Source organism: Amblyomma mixtum, chromosome 2 (genome assembly GCF_055824585.1).
Source record: "Amblyomma mixtum isolate Tamu chromosome 2, ASM5582458v1, whole genome shotgun sequence".
Lineage (NCBI taxonomy): Eukaryota > Metazoa > Arthropoda > Arachnida > Ixodida > Ixodidae > Amblyomma > Amblyomma mixtum.
This window is the reverse complement of record NC_143013.1, coordinates 161,363,320-161,390,320: the sequence shown is the minus strand read 5'-3', so window position 1 is coordinate 161,390,320 and position 27,001 is coordinate 161,363,320. Positions and strand designations below refer to the sequence as shown.

At 48.2% G+C, this 27,001-nt stretch overlaps 2 protein-coding genes across 2 annotated transcripts in view; one reads left to right on the top strand and one right to left on the bottom strand.

Annotated features, from left to right (window-relative positions):
* The window catches only part of LOC149361422 (uncharacterized), a 442,275-nt gene that overhangs the window by 33,785 nt on the left and 381,489 nt on the right, over positions 1-27,001 (top strand). The gene's annotated exons all lie outside the window — the stretch shown is intronic.
* LOC149361427 (uncharacterized) lies at positions 8,742-23,439 on the bottom strand (the record flags this gene model as incomplete). The annotated part of the gene is made up of 5 exons (XM_089567455.1): positions 8,742-8,853; positions 13,195-13,357; positions 13,422-13,482; positions 19,065-19,203; positions 23,357-23,439. Coding segments are annotated over 5 exons (558 nt in total), but the record flags the coding sequence as incomplete, so codon positions are not given.

The following is a 27,001-nucleotide window of genomic DNA, read 5'->3' as shown; positions in this document are numbered from 1 at the left end:
GGTGCCACTGGCCACGTTAGGGACCATACACGTCCGACTACGTCCGTGTAAAGGCCGGTTCACATGCATGCAAGCGACTGAAAATTGAGCAGAGCAGTGCCGCAAAAAATTTTTAACTTGTTGGAACATCGCCGCTCTGAGTACTGGAGCTGCCGGCAAACCTATTGATGTGGAGAACCTTCACCCCATCTCCCTCACGTCTTGTGTCGGCAAGCTGATGGAGACGATGGTGCGCGACAGAGTCTCCGATTTTCTCGAAACACAGCACACTTTCGCGGACACCATGTTCGGTTTTCGCCCTCACAAGTCTGCACAGGATATACTTCTGCAGCTTCACCACGACATCTTAGATCCTGTCGAATGTCCCCACAACGACAAGGTGGTCCTGGCCTTGGATCTTAAAGTCGCATTCGACAACGTCAAACACGAAGTAATCCTGGACCACCTCAGTAACACCAACTGTGGCCACAAAACATTGAACTACATAAAACAATTTCTTACAGACCGTCAAGCCTACATACGCATACAAGATGAGGAACACGGGCCATACACCATCGGCTCGAGAGGAACACCTCAAGGCGCGGTCCTGTCTCCCCTCCTCTTCAATTTGGCAATGCTTCATCTTCCCTCCAAATTGTCCTCTTTGCCCGGGATACATCACGCTCTTTATGCGGATGACATTACAATCTGGGCCACGCAAGGTAACCTGGGCCACATGGAATCCTGCCTGCAAGCAGCGGCGACCCTAGTCGACGACTACGCGGCCTACTGCGGACTGCAGTGCGCCCCGTCTAAATCAGAATTTGTGCACATACGTCCCTCCCCTCGGGACACAATTCCGCTACGCATCAGTCTCCCCTCGAGAGCGATCTGGGAGGCCCAGGAGATCCGCGTCCTTGGCCTCTTCAAGCACCACCAACGCAGGGACAACACCACCCTAGCCAAATTTCGCACGGTTGGAGACCAGTTGGGCCGCATGGTCTGCCGGATCTCCAACAAGCGGGGCGGATTACGAAGCAAAGATGCACTGCGGCTTGCCCATGCTTTCGTAACGAGTAGAATCCTCTACTCAACCCCCTACTTGCACCTGCGCAAACATGATGATGACCAACTGGAGGTCATCCACCGGAAAGTCATCAAGCGGGCTCTCGACCTCCCGGTCACCACGTCCAACCAGCGACTTCTGGCCTTGGGCGTGGTAAACACATTCCGGGAGCTACGAGAAGCCCACTTAGTCAACCAATACACGCGTCTTGCACAGACCACGTCCGGTCGCCGCCTCTTGGACCGGCTACACATCAAACATGACTACCATATTGAGGAAAGGGAGAGAGTGCCAGAACCCTGGAGGCGCGCCCTCCGGGTCCGACCCCTTCCCCGCAACATGTCCAGAGAAGACCATAGCGGTCGTCGCCAGGCGCGCGCGGAAGCGTTGGCGCGATACTATGGTAACCAACAACATGTGTATTACGTGGACGTTGCCGGCCCACACCACGGGGTTTGGTACACGGCCGCAGTCGTACACAACACAAACACAGTCAACGGGCTCACTTTCAAAGCCTACAGCGCAACACACGCGGAGGGGATTGCCATTGCTCTTGCTCTCACTACTCCCAAGTCGAAACACATCACCACCGACTGGCGAGGGGCCTGTCGGAACTACGAGTTGGGCTGGGCTCCCCCGCTTGCCTGGCGCATACTGGAATAAAGCTGTCGATCTGAATATCCAACTCTACGCAACCTGATTTGGCCCCCGGTTACCAGGGACTCCAGGGAAACGAACAGGCCGATCAGGCCGCCCGCGCACTCTCTCCCCGGGCTATCTCCCTGTCCTTGGAAGGGTACTCCCAATCAGACAATCTGGCCATTACATTCAAACAAATCACCGATTACTACAAGGAGGAGCACCGGCGCTACCCGGCCCCTTGTAAGGGTCTGGATCGCGCTGACGAGCGCCTCCTCATCATAATTCTTACTAACACTGTACTGCGCCCGGCGGTGCTTAAACATTTCAATACATCCTTTGATGGCGCGTGCCAGTTCTGTGGGGAGGTGGCTGACACCTTCCACATGGTTTGGGCGTGTCAGTCAAACCCATCTATCCCCCCCAACCCCAACCCCACCAGAGAGGACTGGGAGGCGGCCCTGCTCGGCTGTCAGGACCTAAAGACCCAAAAGGCCTTGGTTCACCGGACACGGGCGGCGTTGCTTGTCAATGGGGCCCCGGAATAGGGGCTCCACCTAGTATTGTTAGGGTAAAGGGCCAATAGGGCCTACCCCAATCACCTCTCTGTAAATATTTATTGCATTATAAATGTTTTTCACCACCACCACCACCGCTATGCCTGTAAACAGCTTTTGAGCCTCGGCAACAACGCGTTTTCAATTTCATGTGAAAGAGGCTTTACTCGAGCGTGCGGCAGCGTTGTAAGGGCCTTCGTCAGTTGTAGCGAAAAAAGAATAAAAACCTTGTTCTCTCTTCCCACTTTCAGAGAGAGAAAAAAAGAACTCTCCAAGCAAATGAAATTTCCTTAGATTATACAAAAAATACCGTTTCCCCTAAACGACGCCCAAATTCCGTAGATGTAGCTAAAAAACCGTAGGGTTGGCAGCACTGGCGCCGACCATACTGCGCATGCGCGGCAGCCCCGTTACGTCTCGAGAGGCGCATCTGCGTCGCCCTCGCCGCCGCCGGCGTTCCTCTCCGACGCTCCACCGGTCGGCGCATTCCAGAGGCGTGACGTCACAGTCTCGGCAGACGCGCCGGAACAGCGTGAGCCCGCCGCTGTGTTTACGACTGCCGCACACTACTGCGCATGCGCGAAGAGGGCTCACCTTGCGTGTAAAATGTGCGGGACATGCGGTTGATATAGTTGCGCTCTACATGGAGGTTAAAGAGAGCCGGGTCGCTGCCTGTCGGCGGAGAAGAGTGGAAAATCTCAATTCCTGACACCCCGAGGTTCTTGCTTGGCAGTTAGCCGCTTACGGTACGTATATCCTGGCATAGCAAAGCTAAGCTACTGGCGTTTTTTTTTGCTTTATTGCATTTAAATAGTGCCGGAAAGAAAACTCAAAGCATGCTTACGCCACAAAACTCCAGGCCACCACACCCACGCATGACCCGACACTCCAAAACATCAAAATTCTGGGAGGCACACACATACATCAAGATAGAGGAGCCAGCTAGGCGGTTGTCAGTCGAGTTATTCATCCAGTCGTCCTGAGTGTGCCTCGTCTTTTCGCTGTGGTCCGTCATTTGACTGTTTTTGTTCATCAATATGTACCAACTGACCTATATTTCAACTCTACAGCTAGGAGGCTTGTGCACGCAGCATGTGCAGAGGGTAAAATGCTTGCCCAGAACACGTTCTGGGCGTGTTTCTGTCTGAGCACGCAATTTCTAGCAATACCTTTCGGCTAAAAACGGTCTGGCTTTGCGCATGCGCAGCTAAGCTCATAGGGCTTCATCTTTATTTCTCGCTTTCCTGATCGCGGCGGCTGTGGGATTTGCGAAACGCACAGTTTGGTCGTTCTAGACATGTTTTGCCCTCAATACTCCCCGCACCGAAGTGCAGTGTTCATGGAATGAACATTTCATTGACTGTGGTGATTCAGCAGCCAACACGCCTCGTGTTAAAGTGCACCCCACTCTCGCGCCTTTTATTGAAGAGCGCCGTCTTCAACTTTCATACCATCCGTCCCGCGGCACTGCCTGCTCATTTGTGCTGCCTGCGCAGCACAAATCCATGCTTTCGCTCCGATTCGAATGTGGTAAACATGCTCTCTAGATTTTTTTTCTTCTGTGCGCCTCTCGCGCTCCTAGCTCCCAGCTCGTGCCCCAGCAGCGCGAGTAGAAGATGGCGACGATGGAATACGCACGACTGTCCCTGCTCGTCCTACTGCTGCCGCTTCTGGGCACCGCCGGGCCGAATCCGAAGTGCCGACCGCCGTACAGTAGTATGAAGAACCACACGCTCTGCTCCGAGAGGTACGGCCACTGCTTTGTCGATGATATCCAAACAAGTAAGTGGACCGAGGAAATCCTCTGGCAGCACAACCGCTACCGCAGCCACCTGGCAGTGGGACATCTGGCGGACTTTCCAGCGGCGGGCAACATGCTCGAAATGCGGTGGGAGGACGAGCTGGCCGAGGTGGCCGAGGCGCTGATAGAACGCTGCGCCACTGAAGATTATGCCGTGTTTCACGACAAGCCCGAGCAACGCGCCACTGTGAATTTTTCTGAGGTCGGCCAGAACTTGCTCTGCGACTGGGCGAACCCGCAACTGTGGGCCACGTGGAACTTCGTTATTCGGGACTGGTTTGACGAGAACATCCTGTACCCTTCGGCCAAAGTGGAGAAGTACAGTGCGGTGGAGGCAGCCACAAATTTTACCCAGATCGCCTGGGCACGCTCCTACGCCGTCGGCTGCAGCTACGCATATTTCGACACAAATCTGAAACTATTACAAATGTATGTTTGCAACTACGCGCCGGCCGGCAACGTGGCTGGCCAGGAATTGTACCGGCCCGGGCCGCCCTGCTCTCTCTGCCCGGAAGGAACGGAGTGCGTCGAGACAACGGGCCTCTGCAGGGTCACCGGTGACAAGCCTGGTAAAGACGCCAGGAAGACAACGACAACGACGATGGCGCCGCCCACGGAACCTGATCGTGACGCGCCAGTGGTGCCACGGAGCGGTTCGGCGCCGGGTGCTGTCGCTGTGAGGCCTGCCCTCGCAGCTGTCCTCACAGCTGTCGGTGCATCGCTGCACGGCCTGGCCTGACTGTTTCTGCCGGTTGACTTCACGCCTTTCGTCTTTTTTTTTTACTCTACCAGCTCTCCGCAACGTCACCTCGGATGTGCCAAAATGCCCGCGATGGCTAAATGTGGTGGGGCCAGTTTTTGGACCGTGCTGACGAACGGCGAAAGTAAAGACGAAGGAAGCCTTTGTTTACGCTTGGCACAATTAACTGCGTGCATCGTAACATTCCTTGCGCTGTTTACGCAAAGTTCTTATTCTGTATCGCTGCCTTCTTAGGTAAACCTTTAAAGTGAAGAAATGTTGCCTTCTGGGTTCTCTGGAAGGCGCGCTAAATGCCCGCTGTGGAAACGCCAGCTTTCTGTAGGCAGCAAATCGCAGCAGCATGAAGACAAGAAGTCAAGCCCTCCATACAGCGAAAGTTTGCATTCAGAATAGTCTAGGCAGAGAGAGAGAGAACAACTTTTATTTAGAAAGCCTGCAGAGTCGGTTAGGCTCCCTCCAAGCAGGGAGGACAAGCTTTTACCGCGACGCGGCCACTACGTCAATCTCGTGCGTTGTGCTCCTTGAGGTCTTGTTACGTCCCTCGCTACTTCCGCGGGTTCGAGAGGGCCGCCGCCCCCTTCCTGGGGTGCCGCCCCCCTCTCCTCGGTTTCGCTCGGTCGCTGCCTCTCGAGAGCTGCCGAGACCTGCTGGACGGCCTTCAGTTGTGTCTTTTTTTCACAGCTCCTCGTTGCAGCCTCTAGTATGGACGGTCGACTGCCTCGTCCATTGGACTTTAAGCGGCTCTGCGTCCTTACTGAAACCTTTGGTGCTCACTGTTTATACGCAAAGCGTGGGCTATTCTTACGCCTCATCAATCAGAGATAGCCAAAATCATAATTCTATTGAAGTACAGCTTTATAATGGCTGTTTAGGCTTTATTTCTCGGTTGGCAGTGCAAGACACCGTTCCACAATGTTTTCTTTTGGCACATGACTAAGTTCGCTCCGCATTTCTTCTGCGTATAGTGCTATGGCTCATAGCAGCAGTTCTCGTTCCCACCGGACGCCGCCAGCCTGAAAATGTAAAATTCGAGCAAGTATCGGAGGAAAGGCACGAACGCGTCGATGTTACGAGGGTGGCCACCATGCATTTGCTAACCTAGCATGCGGAGCATTGAAGCAGAACGTGCAAGATGTCACCTACCAGTGATTAACAAGCATTCCTCCATTCCCTCTAGAAGCTACAAGTCCGATTTCACGGCCAACAGTGCGTTTTGCTCGACAAATGTCTGGGACCGTGCCGGCTACAACACGGGCTGCCAACGAGTTGCTCACAGTGTGTTAGGAGCAGGGAGAAGAGAAGCTCAGGTGCAATGAATGCCCTTAAAAGCGTAGAAGACACTTTTTGGGCCACAAGCTGCTTTGAAGTGTTAATTCACAAACGCGACTGGTGTTTGCAACTCGTTTCCCGAGACCTAGCCCGAGACGAGACGAGAATTGGCAGGGAGGAGAGACACCTCTCGCGAGCCCTCATCCCGTCAGTTTGCACATGAAGTACGTGTGAGCGAAAGAAGACCATGCTTAAGAGTAATGCGGCTTTAATGCCCAGAAAGCTGTAATGCACCAGCGATAAAGCCCGCGGTGCCTGTGAATGTGCCCATGCTTGCGGTGGCGGCAAGCTGCCAGCCACGCGAGCGTCTGCATGCCACTCGCCGTGAGCGCGACGAGTGGCGCCACCGAAGGTCAGTGTCCTCTTGTCTGCTGTGACGTGAGCGTCTCGCCATATAACGTACTGTATCCACTACCACATGCGAAAACAGGCTAAGGGCACATATACGCGGCGCCTAACGACGTACGCGCATAGTGAGAGTAGCCTGCATGATCGCGAAAAAGCTGGAAAATTACTCGCACTAATCGTCCTGCTATCACAAAGGCACCATGTATGCATACGCACGCATGTCCTGCTGCCTGCATAAATGATCAAGATGACTCCCATATCAAGTTTCTATGTTTGAGTTTGATAGCGGCGCATGCTGCTTATCATAAGATCAGAAATATATATATATATATATATATATATATATATATATATATATATATATATATATATATTTACGACTTCGTTCATTGCCTCTGCAGAAAATTTCAGGACAGTGACACAACCATCTCGCTAAATATAGACAACAGTGTAAATATCCTAAGTCCCAATACAGCCGTCAGTGTATCTGAACACCGACACCTAGAAAGGGCGCGCGCGTGGGCTGTTCCCTCGCGCCTTCACTGTAATTTCCCGGCGGAGCAAGAACCCGGATATTTGTCTGCTTGCGTGGCGTTATATCCCGCGACGCCAAGAATTGGGTGACGAGTTCTGCGACATGAAGCCGTGCCGCAAGGATTCGGTCACTGAGTGACTTCCAGGATGTACTTGCTCGGGGCTCCTCCTCCGTGACCAGGGGACTGAATTAACTCACGCGAACTCTGGGACTCGGGGCTTCAAACGGGCATTGAATGCCCATTCACACTCGCAAGTAGCCAAGAGCATGAGACCAGCAGTCGCTTGCGATCAGGCAGCAGCTCCACGACACCCTTCCTCACACCTACAAGGGTGACCTGCGGGTCGCCTGCTCGTTTTATTCGCACGTGAAATGAGAAGTCTCGGAAATGACGTCAGTCGCGCGCTCGGTCCTTTAAAGTGGTGTGGTTCCTCACTATAAACAGTGTGCTACTATAACCTGAGCGAAAAGGAGAATGTCGTGGCGGGTTTGATATGCGCCACGGCCATACAATCGTAAGGACGCGCTTCTCGGGGCCGGCCTGCCGGCCTGGATGCCGGCTGCCGGCGTAAGAAAAATACACTGGTATTGTTTGTTCACGACCAAAGCTCTGGGATAGAGTATCTTCAGCCAATGTCGAGTTGTTGAAGCGATAATAGCAATACAAATTTCCTCCCATAACCGCTTTGCTGGTGCTCTGCAGTTTACCTGGCCTCTCGTAGCTCCGCTCCTGAAGGAGTCGCGAAAACCGAGCATATCTTTATTTCCATATGACGTGGGGTTCACAGTAAAACGGTGCCGAGGGTAGCACCGCAGTGCTGGCCAGTTCCGAAGCGCATTCTGCTACAGCGTTTATGTGAAATCGGCTAGGTTTAGCGACGACAAGGGCAGCCAGCGAGCAGCGCACAGTGCGTCGCCCGGCGCGACCGCGAGTAGCGTCGTTGCGAAAAGCTTGGCTCGCTCAATGATTGGCTCCGTAGCTTTCGAATTGCGCACGCAAGGCTGGAAAATCGAGCAGCGAGCGACTGGCCGGCGATTGAGCGAGACTTTATGCCCCCGTTTGCAGCACACACTGTAAAAAAACACAGAAAAATAGAAAATGCATGGCAAATTTAGTGGCATAACAACTCTGCTCTTGTCTATTTTCTGGTTTGTCTTTCTTAGTAATTTTGCATATGTAGTCTGTTATTGCTTTCCTGTAGTTCTACAGAGATTTTTGTTCCAGATACCTTGTTAAAAAACTGGCTATTTGGTAATTGCACAGAAATTTTCTGCGAATGCATTTTCTGTAACTCTACAGAAATTTTCCCTGCATAGTTCTTACTATAACAGGCTGATTTGTAATCAAGCACAATTTTTCTGTTAGTGCTGTTTCTGTAATTCTGCAGATTTTTTCACTTATTATGCAATTTTGTAATAGCACACAATTTTTCTGTTTATATATTCCTTGTCATTTTGCAGAAATATGTTTTAACCCTGCACTCAAGACCATACACTACAAGATTTAAGAAAAATGGGTACTGTTCTCTCCTTAACGCAGTAGATATTCTGACTTAGACTTGATGAATGCTTCTACTCTCTATGTGCAATCATAAAAGCAGCAGCGTGCAGCACCAATTTCCTATGCACTGTGCTAGCACTATAACCGTGTATTATATTCTAGCAAGGAGTTGAAGGCAATGGTCAGAACTACCAAATTTTCCTCTTTATTGATATGCTCACAATTTCTACTCATCCAGGGCATTTGCAAAGGCAGCGACTTTTGGAGACAAAGAATACTGTTTCTTTGATGTTCGTCGTGCCTTTGTGCTTCTCTCTGGGTTGATTCCCGCAATTGCCCTTAAAGAAACGAAAGAGGCAAGATTAGTATACTGTCACGTTGTAGTGACGGCAGTCGAGGGGTCAGGAAGACACCAACCAGTCTTGGAAACGCAGTTCTTTATTTCGGCTCACTTGCGCCCGCAAAAGAATGAATCACTCGGCGGCGGCGTAAGCAATAAACGTGCTCGTCGGTCATCGAACTACGAATGCCCGCTGCTCGCGGCATCGTTCAATTTAAAGCCGGCAAGGAAACTTCGAGATAACAGGTCGAGATCATCTAGAGTAATCTGGAAACACGTAGATGCAGCTCAGCATGGCTGCGATCAAGCGAGATCAGTCCGGTCGCTTCTAGCGTCACGAACACAAAGGATAACACCCCTTTCCTGCGGCCTTGCGCGAACGAAAGGACACTACAATGATACGTGGCATTACCCCCCTCTCAAAGAAGCATCGCTTCGATGCTTTACAATGAAAATAAACACGGAGGATGCTAACTTCGAGTCCTTTAGCGTTCATAATAAGGTTTGAGGGCAGCGGTAAAAGCTTAAAATCTGGCCGTGTCGTCGTCGGCTAGGGGGCCGTCGTCGTACGGGTCGTCGTCGTCGTACGGGTCGTCGTCGTCGTACGGGTCGTCGTCGTCGTACGGGTCGTCCTCGTCGTACGGGTCGTCGTCGTCGTACGGGTCGTCGTCGTCGTAGGGTCGTCGTCGTCGTAGGGTCGTCGTCGTAGGGTCTTCGTCGTAGGGTCGTCGTCGTAGGGTCGTCGTCGTAGGGTCGTCGTCGTAGGGTCGTCGTCGTAGGGTCGCCGTCGTCGTAGGGGTCGTCATAGTTGAGGCATAGTCATGGCATAAAGGCATAAAGCAGCCTCCAGAGGCTGCTTTATTCAGTTTAACCTTCGGGGGCTGGGAGTGCGTCCACGCGCTGCGTAGCCTCGGCTAGGGGATACAAAGCGCGGTGACGATGGCGACGGGGAACATGACAGGCGGCTCGACGATGAGTATTCTTCCCGCCGCAAGACCTCCTCAATTTCGGCTGGTCGCTGGCCGGGTCGGGGTCGTGGGGCGTCGTAAGAAAACCCTCGGATGGCCATTCTGCTGTATGGGCAGTACCGGAGAATGTGACCGGCTTCGCCACAGTGGAAGCATAGTGGGCGGCGCTGGTAGGCAGTTCTCCACTCGTCGCATTTCCTTGGCTGTGTGCGACGCTCGTAGGACGGGCGGGTTGGGGCGAGAGGGCGGAGGTCCAGCGCAGCTGGATGAGGGCTATAGGGGCTTGGGTCTCGTCGTCGAGGTGCAGGACGGCGGACTGCTGCGGCGTAAGTCATGGCTGGAGGCTCCAGAGGCTGGGTGGTGGTCGGTGTCACACCCAAGGCCTGTTGCACCTCGTCCCGGATGACGTCGGTGAGCGAAGTGAGCTGCGGCTGCGTTCCTGTTGGCAGCAATCGTCGGAGCTCTTCTCGCACAATTTCACGTATAACCTCGCGCAGGTCATCGTTGTTAGCGTTGTCCATGCAGCTTGCTGACAAAAAGCGCTGCTGGCGGTCATACTGGCGGGCTCTGGCATCAAGGGTTTTTTCCATGGTGGATGCCTCTTCGACGAATTCCGCGACGGTTTTGGGTGGGTTCCGTACGAGGCCCGCAAAGAGATGCTCTTTAACTCCTCGCATAAGCAGCTTCACCTTTTCATCCTCCTTCATGTTCGAGTCGGCACGCCGGAAGAGAGGCTTCATCTCCTCAGTGTACATTGAAACGGTCTCGTTTGGATGTTCTATGCGACACTGTAGCAGCTGCTGGGCTCTCTCTTTTCGCTCGACGTTCGTGAAGATCTTCAGAAGCTGCTCCTTGAAGGTTTCCCAGTTCGTCAGGCTAGCTTCCTCATTCTCAAACCAGATTCTTGCTGGTCCCTCCAAGGCAAAGAAGAGGTACCTAAGTTTTGTAGCATCATCCCAGTTGTTGAAGACAGCCACACGATCGAACTGTTCCAGCCATTCTTCGGGGTCGGCGCCAGGCGAAACGTCGAAGGTTGGTGGCACCCGGGGCTGCTGAAGAATGATTGGAGTCGTCGCCTGGGGCAGGCTCATGGTGGACTTTGCTACTGGTTTTCGCTTCCGAGTAGGGTCCGGCAGAGTCCCAAACTCAGGTGCGTCCCCTAGCAGACGTTGGCTTCCGCGATGGACTGGAGTCACGTGCTCCGGTGAACGGCTCAAAGGGCGGGCGTCACGATTTGCAGGGGGTGACCGGTACATGGAAGGCTACCCCGCACCTCCACCAGATGTCACGTTGTAGTGACGGCAGTCGAGTGGTCAGGAAGATACCAACCAGTCTTGGAAACGAAGTTCTTTATTTCGGCTGACTTGCGCCCGCAAAAGAACTAAGTCACTCGGCGGCGGCGTAAGCAACAAACGTGCTCGTCGGTCGTCGAACTACGAATGCCCGCTGCTCGCGGCACCGTTGAATTTAAAGCCGCCAAGGAAACTTCGAGATAACAGGTCGAGATCATCTAGGGTAATCAGGAAACACGTAGATGCAGCTCAGCATGGTTGTAATCAAGCGAGATCAGTCCGGTCGCTTCTAGCGTCACGAACACAAAGGATAACACCCCTTTCCTGCGGCTATACCAAGAATGCCACCAGGCTAATTACGTGGAATCCTGAAACGTTTATGCTGTGTGAAGCATTGACTAAAAATCAAGGAAAACGCTGAAAATATGCCTGGATACATTGTTAAAATAAAAGGAAAAGCCACAAGCCATTGCATTTTTCATGAGTGCACGAAGTTGCGTATGAACGGCTTGTTTCAGTACATGTACGAAAGAACCCGCTAGTCACTGAAACCAAGGACAGCATAACAAATGTTGCCTCCCCCTGTGGCCCTCTTTGTCGGTTAAAAAGACTGCTCGCTTCTTTTGTCTGTTTCAACAATAAAAGCGAGCATCTGAATGCAAAAATTGTGGGGTCACTCAAGTCCCACCTTTAAAAGGGTAAAACACGACTGACTAATTGGCTCCACTCTGCCGGCTCCCCTTCCAGATACTTGTTTGCGCACATGCACTCCACACACACTCATCGGAATACAGTCTATACTGCCACATTAGGTGAAAGACCTGCCCAAGAAAAATGTGGGGGACACTTCAGCTGTGCCTTTGACACGACAGCGTCAAAGGGTCCCATCGGCCGGCTCCTTTTGTGGATGCTCAGTTACGGATCCTCTGTAGATTGTAAATTTGCACCTCTTATCTCACACATACCCATTAGATTGCAGTCACAAGCTACCACATAATGTGAAAGACCACCCGATGCATGTGTGGAGCCCAGCTTCAACCAAGTCGTACGATCGTGCTTGCATTGGGGTAGCGTGTCCAACTCAGAATGAAAGGGTCCTGGAGGGCTCAATTCTACCTCACCCACGCACTTTAAGGGAGAAGCCCGAGTTGGCAGCTACTGCCAATGCATCCATAGATATAAAGCCCCACTTAAACAAGCCTTACAAACATGCCTGCGTGGCCTCGAGATACCCCGAGTTAAGATCTCACGCTTTCATCTCAAATAAGAAGCTCAAGTTGCAGCCCGTAACAATATGGCCATTTCAGTTGGTCTCGTGAGGTCGCACAATCCTACGGCAATAGCGGCTACCAGTCACGCCTGTGATTTTTCGTTGACTTACAAGCTCACACCCCTCTGTAAAAACAACCGCCACAAGAATTCAGAAACGAAAAACTGCATGCTGTGCTATGAACAGAATATCTTGTCCGTACTGTTTATTTCAGTAAATCCAAAGTAAATTTTCTTCAATATTTTCATGAATGTTCCTTTGAGTGGAGTGAGCAGGGCACAAAACCGAGTGGTGAATACAGGTGAAAGAAACAAAGAAGTAGTAGATAAGCCTGCAAAGTTTTTGTCTCGAAGTTATAAGAGGTGAAATGTACCACATTTTGTGTATTATGGATTTTTTGTGGTTTTTTACCTCCATATTCAAGGATTTCAAACTTGTAGTTTTTCGAAATTTCACGTTTAAGATTTTTCTTATTTAATATATAACATTTAAGCATTTCAATACTCATTTCTGAAAATGAATTATAAAGGTCCATTCTGATATCTGCTATCGGGAGATAGTGCAATAACTTGATTAAAAATATTCTCAGCGCTTCTCAGAATTCTCTGTTTTTTTTGCGTTCCCTAAAAAGTTTAAAATCACTAGCATCCTCATTTTTGAAAAGTTTTTCTCCACCTTCTGCAAAGGCTCAAAAGCAGAAATTTTTAAACAGTCTATCAGCAATATTCCTATAAAATATGTGCAACTGTGAGAAAAGCAACTGGTAAATTTAAACCTATAGCTGAAGAAAAAGAGATACGAGACCTTACCTCTGCACAAACTCCAATGTCGAAGCCACTTCACGTGGATACTGGATGTTTAAAACGAAGTATAAGAGAAACATGAATTTGAAAGCTGCAGCCCGCTGGGTAGTTATTACAGCAACACCATCCACGCAAACAGTGAACGTTTCAGCCTCAAAGGGACCTGGCCCTAGAAGAATGAGAATAAAAGAATATTAGTGCATAATGAGATGTTCAATGATTCCAAAACTAACCTTTTATACATATCATGGGCGTCAGTGGCATGTCGCCCAAGTCATCATCATGGGCGGTCTCCTGCAAAATGAGAAAAGCAATACAGAGGGAAGGTATTGAAAAACTGATACCAATAGCCAGAACAGTTCTTAAGAAAACTGACTGTCATCAGCTGCATAATTGTATTACCGCACAAAATTAGGTGGAGAACAAAGTCTTTAAACCATAGAGATATGTTTCATGGCTGCAGGCACAAACTGTTTGTTACTAACGTAAATTAGAGAGAATTTTTTCGCATAAAGTATATCACCACAGATATTTGGTGGACACATTAGCTGTGCCCTAAAGGGTATAGTGCGAATGCATTAGCGCCATCTCAATTAAGTTAGCCAAGTTGGTTGGTCCTGCCAACTCGGTAACGTCATGCCGGCTTGAGACGTCACAGAACCCACTGACGAACCAGTGTCCTGCCATGTACCCTACCAAAGCCCAGGCTCATGATTTTTCGCTGACAAAGCTGACACCTGATATCATGCAAGGCAAGGCTTTTAACGATACTATGTAATAAGTTTTTAACTATTTTGATACACTAGTGCCATTCTACTACAGCATTTGTCCTCATACCTACTCTCAGAGTATCTTTTAGTCCACCATAGCATGCATAAGCATAAAATGTACAAAGCTCAAAATGACTTAAAAATTAATAACAGCAGTTTATTAACAGCAGTTATTAACAGCACCGCTTTTAATAACAGCACCGACTATAATGTATACAATTACCATTAAAATAATGCAGTTGTGGAGTGTGGAATTTTTTATACCCATATGCAATGCACATCTGAATTCTGCATGCACAAACACTTTTCTGCCACACAGCAGCAGAGGATAAAATTATAAGCTTGCCTCAGCAGACTTGTAGATGAGCTCTTCATCCTCTCCAAACAGTGCAAGGAGGAGAACAGGTGCACCTTCATGCTCTGGTGTCACACTCCTGAGGTGGTTCTTTGCTCGTTCAATTTCTTCGAGACATTTCTTGACCTTGGGCCGCTTAATGTGACTATAAGCATAACGATATATACGACGGCCGACGCTTTCCATGCTAGCCTCAATTCTTCGGAAAACATCACTACCAAGTAGCTCTTTGGAATGCTCAAGACGATAGTCCTCACTAAACAAAAATGGCCGGTTTTTTTTTTACCTCTGCCACACTCCTCGAGTGATTTATCGTCAGTCTTTACGATGCGTACGTCTCAGTCATGAAACGAATGACAAGCTGCTTGTTCGGGTGTACTTTAGCATACTCATAAAGGAGCTGCTGCTGCTGCTTTTCACGCTGTGTCAGCAAACTTTCACCACTCGGTAACTCTGGCTGCCATGATATGCAACCATACGAGTCACGGGTAGATCTTGGGCGCGGCTGGAATGAGTCTGGGTCACCAACAATTTCTGCGGGCAGCACATGTGCAATTGGTCTCTTGTTATTTATACAGTTCTCGAGCTTCCACATCAACGTCTCAATTCCTGTGCCAACAATTGTACCCTCTAGCAAATCCTGAAACGATGAGCGGTACACCGGCACAACTTTTGCTCCAATTATTCTCAGGTTTCGTCTGCCAGGCGCTCGATGCTTGTCCAGGATAAGAGAACTTAGCATCCTCACCATCTGGTTCAGATCAACTTTTGTAGGCTTTCTTTTGCTTTGCATGATTGAAGTAAGCCTGGTGGAAGCATTTCCCAAGGAATGAAAAATTTTTCAGCCCATTCATCTAGCTGTGAGTTGGCATTTGAAGTCACCTTATCACAACTACCACTCTTCCCAGAAAGGACAGGAGCAGCACTGACGGTTTGAAACTTCTCAAGCAGGATGCGCCTTTGCACAGGGGCTAAGAAGTCTAAGTCTGATTCCTGCAGATACTTGAAGTGTTCCACACATTTTACTCCCAAGTCCTGGAGTTTATGCCCAATGGTAGCGACGTCCTCCTCACTGAGTGCTGGAAGCCACTCCTGAACACACGACATGAAGTCCTCTGGGCTGAAAAAAATAAATTCAGTAATGATCTAAAACTGCATGCCTCAGTGCAATGACTGTCACTTTTGAATGGCCAACATCATATAAATGAAGTGGATAGTAATCCAAAAGGTCCTGAATAGAAATGCATTTTAGTGTCCCATATTCTGGACCTAGCAAGTGGTATATCATCATCATAGGTTTCAAAACAGAACAAGTGACACGAACAAGAAAATAGACCATGTTGTCTTCCAATAAAATGAAAATAATTCGGCCGAACACGAGCCTGCTTTCCTCACGATCCAAAACCACAACCATATCTTTGCTGTACTTGGTGCCCCTGTATTAAACTTGGTAAGCGCAATACACTTCTTTTCCTTGTGCTCCACAAGTCTTGATGGCTTCCTGAACTTCCATACTGAACAAACTAGGGCAAAAAGGAAATGTAGAGTCAATCACTAAGTCTTTTTCAAAGCGGCAGCTACTCCCCCTGAATGCCTGAAGAAGCTGGTATTTTTCAGCAAGTGTTAACGTGGTGTTTTTGAAGTTCTGGGCACTTCTTATGCACTTGCGAAAATAACCATGCTTGCTTTCACAACGCATAGTCCATAACCTAATAAGTGGCCCAAACTGAGTAATGAGGTAAGGGTAGTGAACCAGGTAATGGTGCTTGGTTTCAGAGGTGCACCAGGAAAAAGCTCAATTCTTCGGTCAATGTAATCTTCTGTCAAATCTTTCAGCCTCATTACCATGGGCATATTTATTGCCGGTGCGCACACCAACTGAACAAGTTCAGTGAGCATCAATGCTAACTCCCATACATGGTCTTTTCTGCATACCTTGTCATCAAGAAAGACGGGTAAAAACCGAAGCATAATCCAGTTCTGGACTGCATGTCCACTCAGCTTTTTAAATGTTTTGATTTCAGCTGGCTGGTCATTCACATCTATTCCTTTGAACTTGAATGAGAGTATCCTTTTATTCAGTTCTTCACGTGATAACCATCGCTGCTTGGTGATGAAGTATTGTAGCATCAACGCAAGATCGTACGATACCACACCTTCAAACAGCCCATGTGCTAAACATGGAGGAAGCCCAGGAGCGCAGACATGGAAGTATTTTAGGCCATTAAACAAAGCATCAAATTTAATGCCTTGGCATGAAAGAAGACAACTGTCATCCTGTAGGTTCTTCACTGCCTCTTTGTAGATTACTTTGTTTCTTAGATCACTGGTGTCAGATACGTTTTTCTCAAACATATGTTCACGCTTCACTAAACAAAACGTGCAGATGTACTCAGCTGTGCTGAAATTTTCCATGAATCCACCAATACTGTGGCTGCCTAGGTTGTCGCCCAGAATTGTCACCACCGTGCCATATGCCGGAATGCTGTCCGCCAACAGGCAGCCAACTTCCAACTTTTTGATGTCATCAATCAATTAAGAAAACACCTTGTCTTGTCCGAAGAACAAAATGTCAGTTTCTTTACAAAGCAGCACTAGCTGAATTGAACAGATACGACTTCTATTCCAAGAACGTAGGTTTCCAAGCATCATATACACACCTAAAAGTTTGTGCTTGTTCTTTGCCGAACCTAAAGGATTTGCCACTTGAAAAGCATCTTGAAAAAGAATCAAGCGTAAAGCAGTGCGGTGATCCTGAAACAGTGGTACTGACTTAAAAACATTCCCGTCAGTGAAATCCTTAAAGACACCTGGTTCATAAACTTCCAGATTCAAACACTGATCTTGAACTGAGCTATCTCTTAACAATAATTTTATTGTTTCAATTATTGGAACATAATGAAAATGAGCCTCTTGATTGTTTTTGTTTTTTCCAAGACGCACAGCTACCGGCTCCACATAGCTGAATTTGCTCTGAAAGTAGTCTCTTCGAGAGTAAGTGCTCCGAAAAACTCCACTCTTCCTGTGCAGGCTGACGATAACATCACTTTGAAGCATACTGGTGACTGCCTGCTGAATGAAATCCTCATTCAAGCCAGCATCTCTCATCTTTGTCCTTAATGCACTAGCTATGTGGTCAAGATTGTTGCTCTGGAGGTCACAAATTGCCTCAGAAATGACTTGAACTGTTCTTGAGGGCACCAAACTCTCCGAATGGAGACGCAGTTCATGGTTTATGGTTTATGGGGTTTAACGTCCCAAAGCGACTAAGGCTATGAGAGACGCCGTATTGGAGGGCTCCGGAAACTTCGACTACCTGGGGTTCTTTAACGTGCACTGACATCGCACAGTACACGGACCTCTAGAATTTCTCTTCCAAAGAAATTCTAGCCGCCGCAGCCGGGATCGAACCCGCGTCTTTTGGGTTAGCAGCCGAGCACCATAACCGCTGAGCCACCGCGGCGGCGAGTGGAGACGCAGGTAAAAGCGTCCGAAAGCATCTGTAATATCAGTACATAGAGAATCTTCGTGCATGACACCTTCAGCCACCTCTTTGCTTCCATCAGCCTCTGAGTGGCAGTCCTCAGTACATTGTTCCTGAGATGCACAAGTCTCCAAGCCAGCAGTATGAATTTCAGTTTCAAGATTAATTTGTGCTTCCTTGCACCTTTCTGCAGAGGTGCTCTCTATATAAGACTCGCATACACCTGGTTGAAAAGCATGCCTGTGGCATCGAGAAATACGGGAGGAAAATGTCGACTTGTTCGTAAACATTCGTGAACAAGCAAAAAACTGGAAAGAAACTTTCTTCCCTTCAGTGATGTGCCCCTTTAGATGATTCAACAAGGATTTGACATCTCGACATGTCTGTATACATGTATCGATGGTGCAGACCAGTGAGAGGCTCCTGCAAGTTATTACAGCAGCCGGAATACCATCACGCTTGTGAGATCTAAAGATATGGCTCTTCAAGGAGCTGACTTTTCGAAATACTCTGCAGCAGTCAGTAGAAGGACAGCGAATGTGAAGGTTGCTTTCATTTTTATGTAGTGATGCATGCGTCAAGAACTGAGGCAAAGTTTTCGCAACTGCTTGGCATATGCTGCACTTGTATGCCATTGTGCATGTATCGGGGCACGGGGCCTGGACTCAACCTCTGCAACAGCAACAAAGTGAAAATGCAACCGAAATGAGCATCGAATTTTGAGCCATGGGAAATGTTTCATATCGTGACTCATAGAGAGTGCTGCATTTTCTGCAGTTTATTATACCTCTCTGACTGCTGCTGACATATGGTGGGCAGCTTGGTAAAAAAAGAATATCTGCATACACATATCTGCTTTTTTGGTTTCCTGAAGCAGAGCTGGTTTACTGGAATACTGTTACACCTTACATAACTTGCCACTCATTTGCACACAACAAGACTAAGCGCTGAAAGAGAAACACTGAAGGTGCAACTCTCATCAAATTTACAATATTGCAGCCAATCACAATAGGAATAGACTTGCAATGTGGGCAACTAAAAGTGAGCAAAAAAATATTTCGAAGCTAGCATCGCAGCTTTATTAAATTCCTACTCAAAGGTGGATGCTCTGAGAAAAAGTGCTTTAAATCCTGACTGTTGACGTATTAGCCCATTCAGTGCAAAAGTACTTTGAATCCAGACTGTTTATATGTATTATTTGATGAACGAAAAACATTCGCATGCATCTAAGCAAAGCTAGGGATAGAATGTTTAAAACAGAGCTCACCTGGTTTGTGAGGTCATTGCAACGAGTTTCTGTTAGCTGGGAGCACCATACAGTTATGTTCAACTGGTTCCAAAACAAAAACAAATCTCTGTCGTGGCCACTAAGTGTGCATGTGTAGCAGCCCTGGATAAGGTTCCCACTGCAGAAAAAAAGAAAACATCAACACAGAACCGACGCATCTAAAATTTAAACGTAATAAATTTTGGATGTGACGGCAGTGCCACACAGTCCTTAACAAAGGCAAGGGCCTATAGGATAGTGAGTAAACTTTAGTAATTCAGAAAACAAATTTTTATAACATTAGAAGATGTTCTGTATGCTCACTTGATTGGGCTGAAGTAGAGTGCACACTTAAATGGTCAGATGACCCAATAATTACTGTAATGTACAAATGTAAAGTTGAACCCACAAAATTCCAAAACAAGGTCTTTTAAGGACCGAATACCGGGCGTATGCACTCATATCTAACTTAAAATCTGGTTCCACATGCGAAATAAACGGATACACCACTAGCCGAGCACTTGGTAATTAGATACGTACAGGCTAGGATGCAACCACAATACTGCGGAGGGGGCTGCCTGTTTACGAAGCCCACACAGTTGCAGTGCGGCCTACTGCTTTCGCTATACATGCAACTGGATGTCATACTTGCTACTGCTGGTGCATGACAAGCCAAATCTTCTGTGGTTGCAGATTCAAGCGACGAGACAAGCGACACATGCAAAACGTTTCACCTGCAAACAGGCTGCTGTTGCCTTTATTGAGGGTCATTCGATTGCAGTCCCAGCATTGTGCTCAGCCATCTCCGATTTGTTAAAAAAAATAATGAAAGCAATTTCAGTGTATGTAATCGAAGCCTAAAATAATTTTGCCAGACAAAGTCACTGGTGAGGTGAGCACAGTGTGAACTTTTCGAATAGGTGAGAAACCAGACGCTGCCCAATAATAATAAAAATATAAATATTGAGGAAACAGCCAATTAACTTTACCATGACATTTGCATAAAATCTGGCATTGGATGCGATTCGGAGCCGCGCATTTTTGTACGGCTCAAATATATTTATACATTTAAAGAGACTGTGAAAGTGTACTATTTTTGTCATGTAAAAAAATGTTAACTTGCTCTCGAGAAATTTAAAATAGCCATTTTGCTTCCATAGATGCCTGAAACATAAAAAATGTTACAGAAGATGAAAGTCTGCAAAAAATAATACTCATGTTGACAAAAAGTAAATTTTGAGCCGTAAACATCGCTTAATTTCACCCTTAGGAGCAAGAAATAAAATACAAACAATACCGGTTTAAATAGAACCATTTACTGCCTTTCATTTCTGACATTTTAATCGAGGTAATGTTTGTTTAAAGCGAGAAAAGATTTTTTGAAGTTGAGCTATCGCGCGCTGCAAGTTGCGTCGTCTCTTAATGCCACTTCACCGCAAAGCACAATTCCGTAGACACTGTAGCCAGATAAAATGCAGAAAGAGGGGCTCGGTTCACCCATGTGATTAAAACTGCACATCCGTCTTCAACAGAGACACGACCGCAACTGTAAAGAGGCTGAGCCTCTATGCAGGCGAAGCCCGTTCATGCGAGCGAGACACCTCCTCGCGAGCGGGCAGCACGCCGCGCTCACCGCCAGCGTGTCTCCCGTCACCCGCCGCCGCGGCATGCGCGCTCGGGCTCTCAGCAATCATATTCGGACATAAAGTACTTGTGTTGCGCCTGCCATGCCGGCTGGTCGTTCGATCCTCGTGGTTCACGCGGCACAGCATGGTGAATACCTTCGTTTTTCTGCTCTTGGCTGCCTGGCACCAAAGCGGGTCCGTTCGAACTTCGAAACCGAAACGATTTCACTTTCAACATTACCACCCGCCGAATTTCATGCAGTGTCTGCTTTAACTCAACCCTTAAAAATGCACGACAGCGGGCGATGACAAATTGAAGTGGTGATCTGGCCACAAATGTCGCGCCATGCCAGGTGCCGTGTTCAGCGGTGAAGGAAATTAAGAGACGACGCAAATTGCGGAGCTTTTTTCCTCGTGGGTGTTGCATAATCCTCCTCGCTGCTCCGGCCCCTCCTCCCCCGCTTCCCTCTTGTTCTTATATTCTCCTCCTTCTTTTACTTTCTTTCACGCCTGTTCTTTCAATTCGTCTGATGGGAGCCCTCCGGCGCGGGTCATCTGACACAGTTTTCCCGGCTTTTTCTCCCCTTTCGGCGGCGTGTCCGCGGCGGCGCGCGGGACCATGCGACACACTTTTACCGCCTTTTTCCTCTTTGAGCGGCTTCTATCGGGTAATAACATGGGTAAAATTTTTAATAAGTCGTGTCTCTTACCCTCTCTGCACGCGACTTTGTAGTTTCGTGCAAAGAAAGCTATTGTTCAAGTATTTAGAAACACGGCGTCTTACTGTTTCACGATATTTGTCTCAAAATATTTACTTCGTGAAATCAACATCCACAAACGTTAAAAGTGCGCAAAAAGCGAGGACATAGGCAACGAGTAACAGACAGAACACCACGGGCGCAGTTTTTTTTTGCTCCATCTTCTTTGGATTCCGGGGAACACAAAACAGAGACCGGAGTAGAAGAGATGTGCTTTAGTGGACGTCCTTGCGGGCTAGTTTGTTCATAGCTCCAGAAGTGTTAAAACTGTGCAAAAGACATGTGTTGTCTGTATCCTCTAACTCCGCAGTTATAACATTTCTAGAGCAATAAACCAACTAGCCCGCAAGAACGTCCTAATGAAATCAACTTGTTCACCCGCCATAACACGAACTAATCGTGCTCCGTCGCGTCATTTCTGGTCATCGAGACCACGTATTTCTCCACGCCGCACTTCCGCGGTTTTTTTACCGAGCAATAAACACGCGCAAACCACGAACTAGTCGTATTAGGAAGGAGAAAAAGGCGGGAAAACTGTCACATGACTCGATGCCGGCTCTCCTCAGACGAATAGAGAGAAGAGGTGTGAAAGAAAATAAGAGGAGAAGGAGGGACCTGAGCAGCGGGGAAGATTATGCAGCATCAACGAGAAGAAAGCCACATGCGGAGCGAGAGCTCAACTTCAAAATTCGTTTGTCGCCGTAAACAAAAATTACCTCAACGAAAATTTCAGAAATGAAAGGCAATAAACCGTTCCATTTAACCCGCCATTTTTTGTTTTTGCTAGGACCACCTCAAGGGGAAATTAACGTGTTTATGGCTCAAAATTCACTTTTTGCAAATTTCGTATTTTTTTTTACTTTCCTTTAGACAGTGTTGAACTCCAGTTACATTTTTTATAGGCAATATACATCTAGAGAGGCACAACAGCTATTTTAAAATTACGGAGAGAAATTTATTTTTAAAATATGACAAAATTATACATTTTCAAAATCTAATTTTTTAAGAAATGTGCCCGATAAAACTGCGTAGTCTGAATCACATCGAAAGCCAGGCTGTCTCTGCAAATGTCAGCGAAATATTTCTGAGATATTTTGTAAACATACGGAGTTTTTATTAATTATTTATCAGTGCCTGGTGTCTTCAATTTTCAAAATGCGCTCACTTAACAAATACATTTTTTTTTCGGCAAAAATATTTTATGCCTTGATTACGCACACTGAGATAAGTTTCCACGAACTTTTTCGAAAAAAATCCAGATTGTTGAGCGCGACGTCTGGGACGTTGAGTTTTGACCCTTGAGCTTTCGCGTACATGTATCTAAAAGACTCAATTACGGAACTACATAAGTCCTCGATCTTCCTTTACTGCCCTTCCTTGCCTTTCAGCGAGAACAGGCGACGAGCTACCGTCAGTTCAAACACAGCGCAATTTCTAATACAAGTGTGTTACATACGACAACTCCAAAAATGAAGACCTAACTCATGACCGCATGCACTTGGAGCAGGCAGGCTGCTTTCAAAGAGGCCTCACAACGATCTGCGACACAAGGAATGATTCTGGAACTATACTCACGCCATTTTTTCCTTCGCACTACACCAGCCGCGCTTCACAGCCATTCAGTGAGTACAGAAGACTCTGCAGCTATCGTCAGTCCAAACATAGCACTATTGAGGCCCTCAGGCCGAGCTCCGAAAAAGGCCGAACTCATGACAGCACGTGACATCAGGAAGGCTTCGTTCAATGTGGCCGTACAACGAGTTGCAGTATTTAGAGGAGTGGCAGCGACCAAAGCATCTGCGCACATTACCCGCTGCACAAGACAAGGAACTACCATTTGCGAGCTAACAGAGCTCGGTCCTGGCCGTAAGCTGAATGAAGCAAGAAATGAAATGCTACCCTTGCTTACCTTCTTTCAGCGTGGACGAGCGCGGTGCCGTCTCGTTTATGGGCGCTCCAGATTTCACTTAGAAGCAACACTATCACGTCGGAAAAAAAGTCGAAGACGCGATGCCGCAAGGACGAACAAAACGAATGTCAAAACATACGATTACCGTTAACGGCCAGCTCGCGATAAACTCGTCACGATAAAGCTGCTGATGCAACTGACCCGCAAATTGCGAAGTGCGCTAAGCGGCCAAAGTTGAGCTTCTGCTCTGCATCGTAGAGTTCTGTATGGCTTCCGCCAAAGAAGAGTGTGTCACTCCGCGGCCTCCGCAAAATAGTTCGGTTACGGTTTCGGCTTGTTTCGGTTTTAAGCATGAAATGCTTTTAGCTCCCGTTGTCGGCATTGTGGTGACGTCACGCCGAGACCGAGAGCCAACATCCGGGCACTGAATTCCACTCATCCGGGCACTGAATTCCACTCATCCGGGCACTGAATACCACACATCTGGGAGCTGAAACGAGAGCATCCAGGCACCGTACGAGATTTAACGAGATTTAATGAGACTCTCTAAGCCCTCCTACAGGACCGGCATACAAGCGCCGGTAGCTTCGCGCCGAACGGGTGGTGGCGTTCCTCCCTACCTTTAGGGTGCGGTTCGGGTGTCCACCGAGATGTCAGAGAATTACTGCGTAATTTCCTTTCCTCAAAAAGCGTCGCGTTCAAAGGGCAAGGCTGGTTCGTTGGTTTGGTTTATGGGGTTTAACGTCCCGAAGCGACTAAGGCTATGAGAGACGCCGTAGTGAAGGGCTCCGGAAATTTCGACCACCTGGGGTTCTTTAACGTGCACTGACATCGCACAGTACACGGGCCTCTAGAATTTCTCCTCCAAAGAAATTCCAGCCGCCGCGGCCGGGATCGAACCCGCGTCTTTTGGGTCAGCAGACGAGCACCATAGCCACTGAGCCACCGCGGCGGCCAAAGGGCAAGGCATCGCGCCGAACGGCTGGTGGCGTTCCGTGGACTGCCTGGTAGCGCTACAACACAGTCGCGTTCCTCTCCTAAAGGCGAAGCTTAAGCGTCATTAATTAGCAGGTAATTAGTATTTAGTCATTAATCAGTAATTAGTCACTAATTACTAATTTGTCATTACTTCGTCATCAATTATGTGTGATGTAATCCAGTGGTGACGTCACCAGTGTCACATAGGCAAAGTGGTATAAATAACCGAGGAATGAAAACAACGATTACAAAGATGAAAGGCAAACAGAAACCGGATACAGCTGACGAGGCAGAGCGGAAGAGATTCCCCAGACACACACAGGAAACGTTTGCGTCCACATGGACCAGTGCACAGTATGTGTGGTGTGGTGTGTTGAACACTGGACCCATTTCAAGATTTTCATTAGTACCATCTACAACCAATGTGTTATGCCCGTAAACATTTCATTCTTACTCTACTCTCGGTTACGGGAGAGGCAGAGATTTTTTGTTTTGCATTTTTCTGAATCTCCGTAACCAAACGGTCTAATTGGGTTTGCACAACGCCTGCACTTTATGAAGATTATTCTTGGTGCACTGCGCCGTCGCGAGATTGGCGTAGTCGCTAGGCACTCTTTTCTTGATGCCGCACGATGCCATGCGTCGCCGGGGTCATTATTTAAACGAGAACAAACGTCCGCTCGTGGAGGGGTGGAAAGAAGACTTCCTTAATTCTGTATTAGGACGGCTAGTTAGGCGTGGAATACGTTCATTCTGAACGGGTCACAGCACGCACGGGGGCACAACCCCAGCGCTTGGGTTGTGTACTTCTTTGTGTGTAGTCCCCGTGTGCGCTGTCACCGTTCAGAATGTCCCTTTATTCCGCTTCGTCAGGTATACATAGGAGGAGACGGGGGGGGGGGGGGAGGCGGAGGCTCCTACAGACAATTCATGATCACGTGGCGCCCTGTGGCCGCCGATCGGCTTCATTCTAACGCTGCAAGTATGATGAGGTTCCCAGCACAGTAATACGAAACAGGCTGCACCGCCGAAGACATTTATTTGGCTCCCTGAGAATGAGGGTACACCTTCGACCAAAAAATGTTGCTTGAAGTCTCTTTCTGATATTGCATAATACTGCCTATGCGTGCAACATATATAGCACATGCAACCGAGAACTCACGGTGACAGATACAATGACGTGGCGCTTCACGTACGCGCCGCCAATCGTGCTTCCGTTCACCCTCAGTCTCTGCACGCCTTGTAAGATGAAACTCTGGCATATTTCACATGCGCATTGCAGCTACGGTGCTGCATATACATCGGATACGTCGGTTATGTGTTGTAACGGGTGCGCTCCGAATAGGCCGAATAACGGGACAGTCGCATCCGCCTATATATCCTCCGCTTTGAAGGCGAATGCAATGAGTGTTTTAAATCAAATGAAGGTTTATTCCTTCGAAAACTGTTACAGCGTGTGAGTTACGCAGGCGAGGTTCTTATAGTACAAAAGACTGTAAACGGACCCTTGACGCAGCCCGAATATCTCGAGGGTCATAGGCAAAGTCTTGTCTCTTCGAACCAAATCTCGATAGAGCGCGCCGCACGTGATTGCAGTGTCACGCCAGCTCCATAGGGCTTGAGTTGCGTCCCGCACGAGACGACCGCTTCCACATTTGTACTGCTCTCATCTGTTCAGGAACAGACATTGCAAGGTTAGAAGGGAGTGGTTTGGTTGGTTAGTTTATACAGGGTGTCCCATCTAACTTGGACCAAGATTTATAAAAAAACCAAGCGTTCTTCAGAACTGAAATCGCGTGGATGTTTTTAAGGTTTATCGAAAGTTACAGTAAGATTTTTTTCGCTTCTCCTATTTGAATAATTAGCCGAGATAAATAAATTAACTCTTTAAATATAGCTTGAAACGTTCAGGCGTCAATAGGAAAGTTGCGGAGCTCCACAAGTACCGTCCAACCCAGGCACTTCCAACGAGATAGACTTAGCGTGACCGTTTTTATTCGGGAAAAAAGAAAGTCGGCGGAGTTTAAAAAATACCACGTGACAGCGCGCTCCGTGCGCCCGGATGCGCCGCGACTACAGCGCTCTCATCCGTGCTTTGTAAGAAACATCACCCGCTTCGGGACTTTCGTGCTGCCCAAGACAGGGCTTCGAGTTTTGCTTGGTTGAAAGATAAGCGCCAGGGGGTTCGGGCGGCAATTGAAAGAAAGAGCTGCTCCTGTTTTTTCGGCGATAATTGCGCTGTCACGTCAGCAGAATGCATGCGGAGGAACGATGACAATCTCATGAGTTTGAATTTGGAAGCAAGATCCCAACAAGGAATGAAGCATGTAACAAGCCTGATAACGTCGTGTGAATTACGCTGAAAAGAAGGAGCCGCGCTTTCTTTCAACTGCCGCCCGAACCCACTGGCACTTATCTTGGAACCAAGCACATACCGAAGCCCTGTCTTAGGCAGCACGAAAGACTCGAAGCGGGTGATGTTTCTTATGGTGTCTTCGACTGGTCGTTTCAGATCGCTCTAGAGCGCTCTGAGCTGCAGCCGCACGTTCGGCTGGTCGAAATCAAGCGCTCTGACTACATTCGGCTGGTTCTTTCAGAGCGCCCGCCTCCAGCTCAGAGTGCTCTGAGGCGCTCCGAGAAAAAAGTCGGAGCGGCCCCGCCATGCGG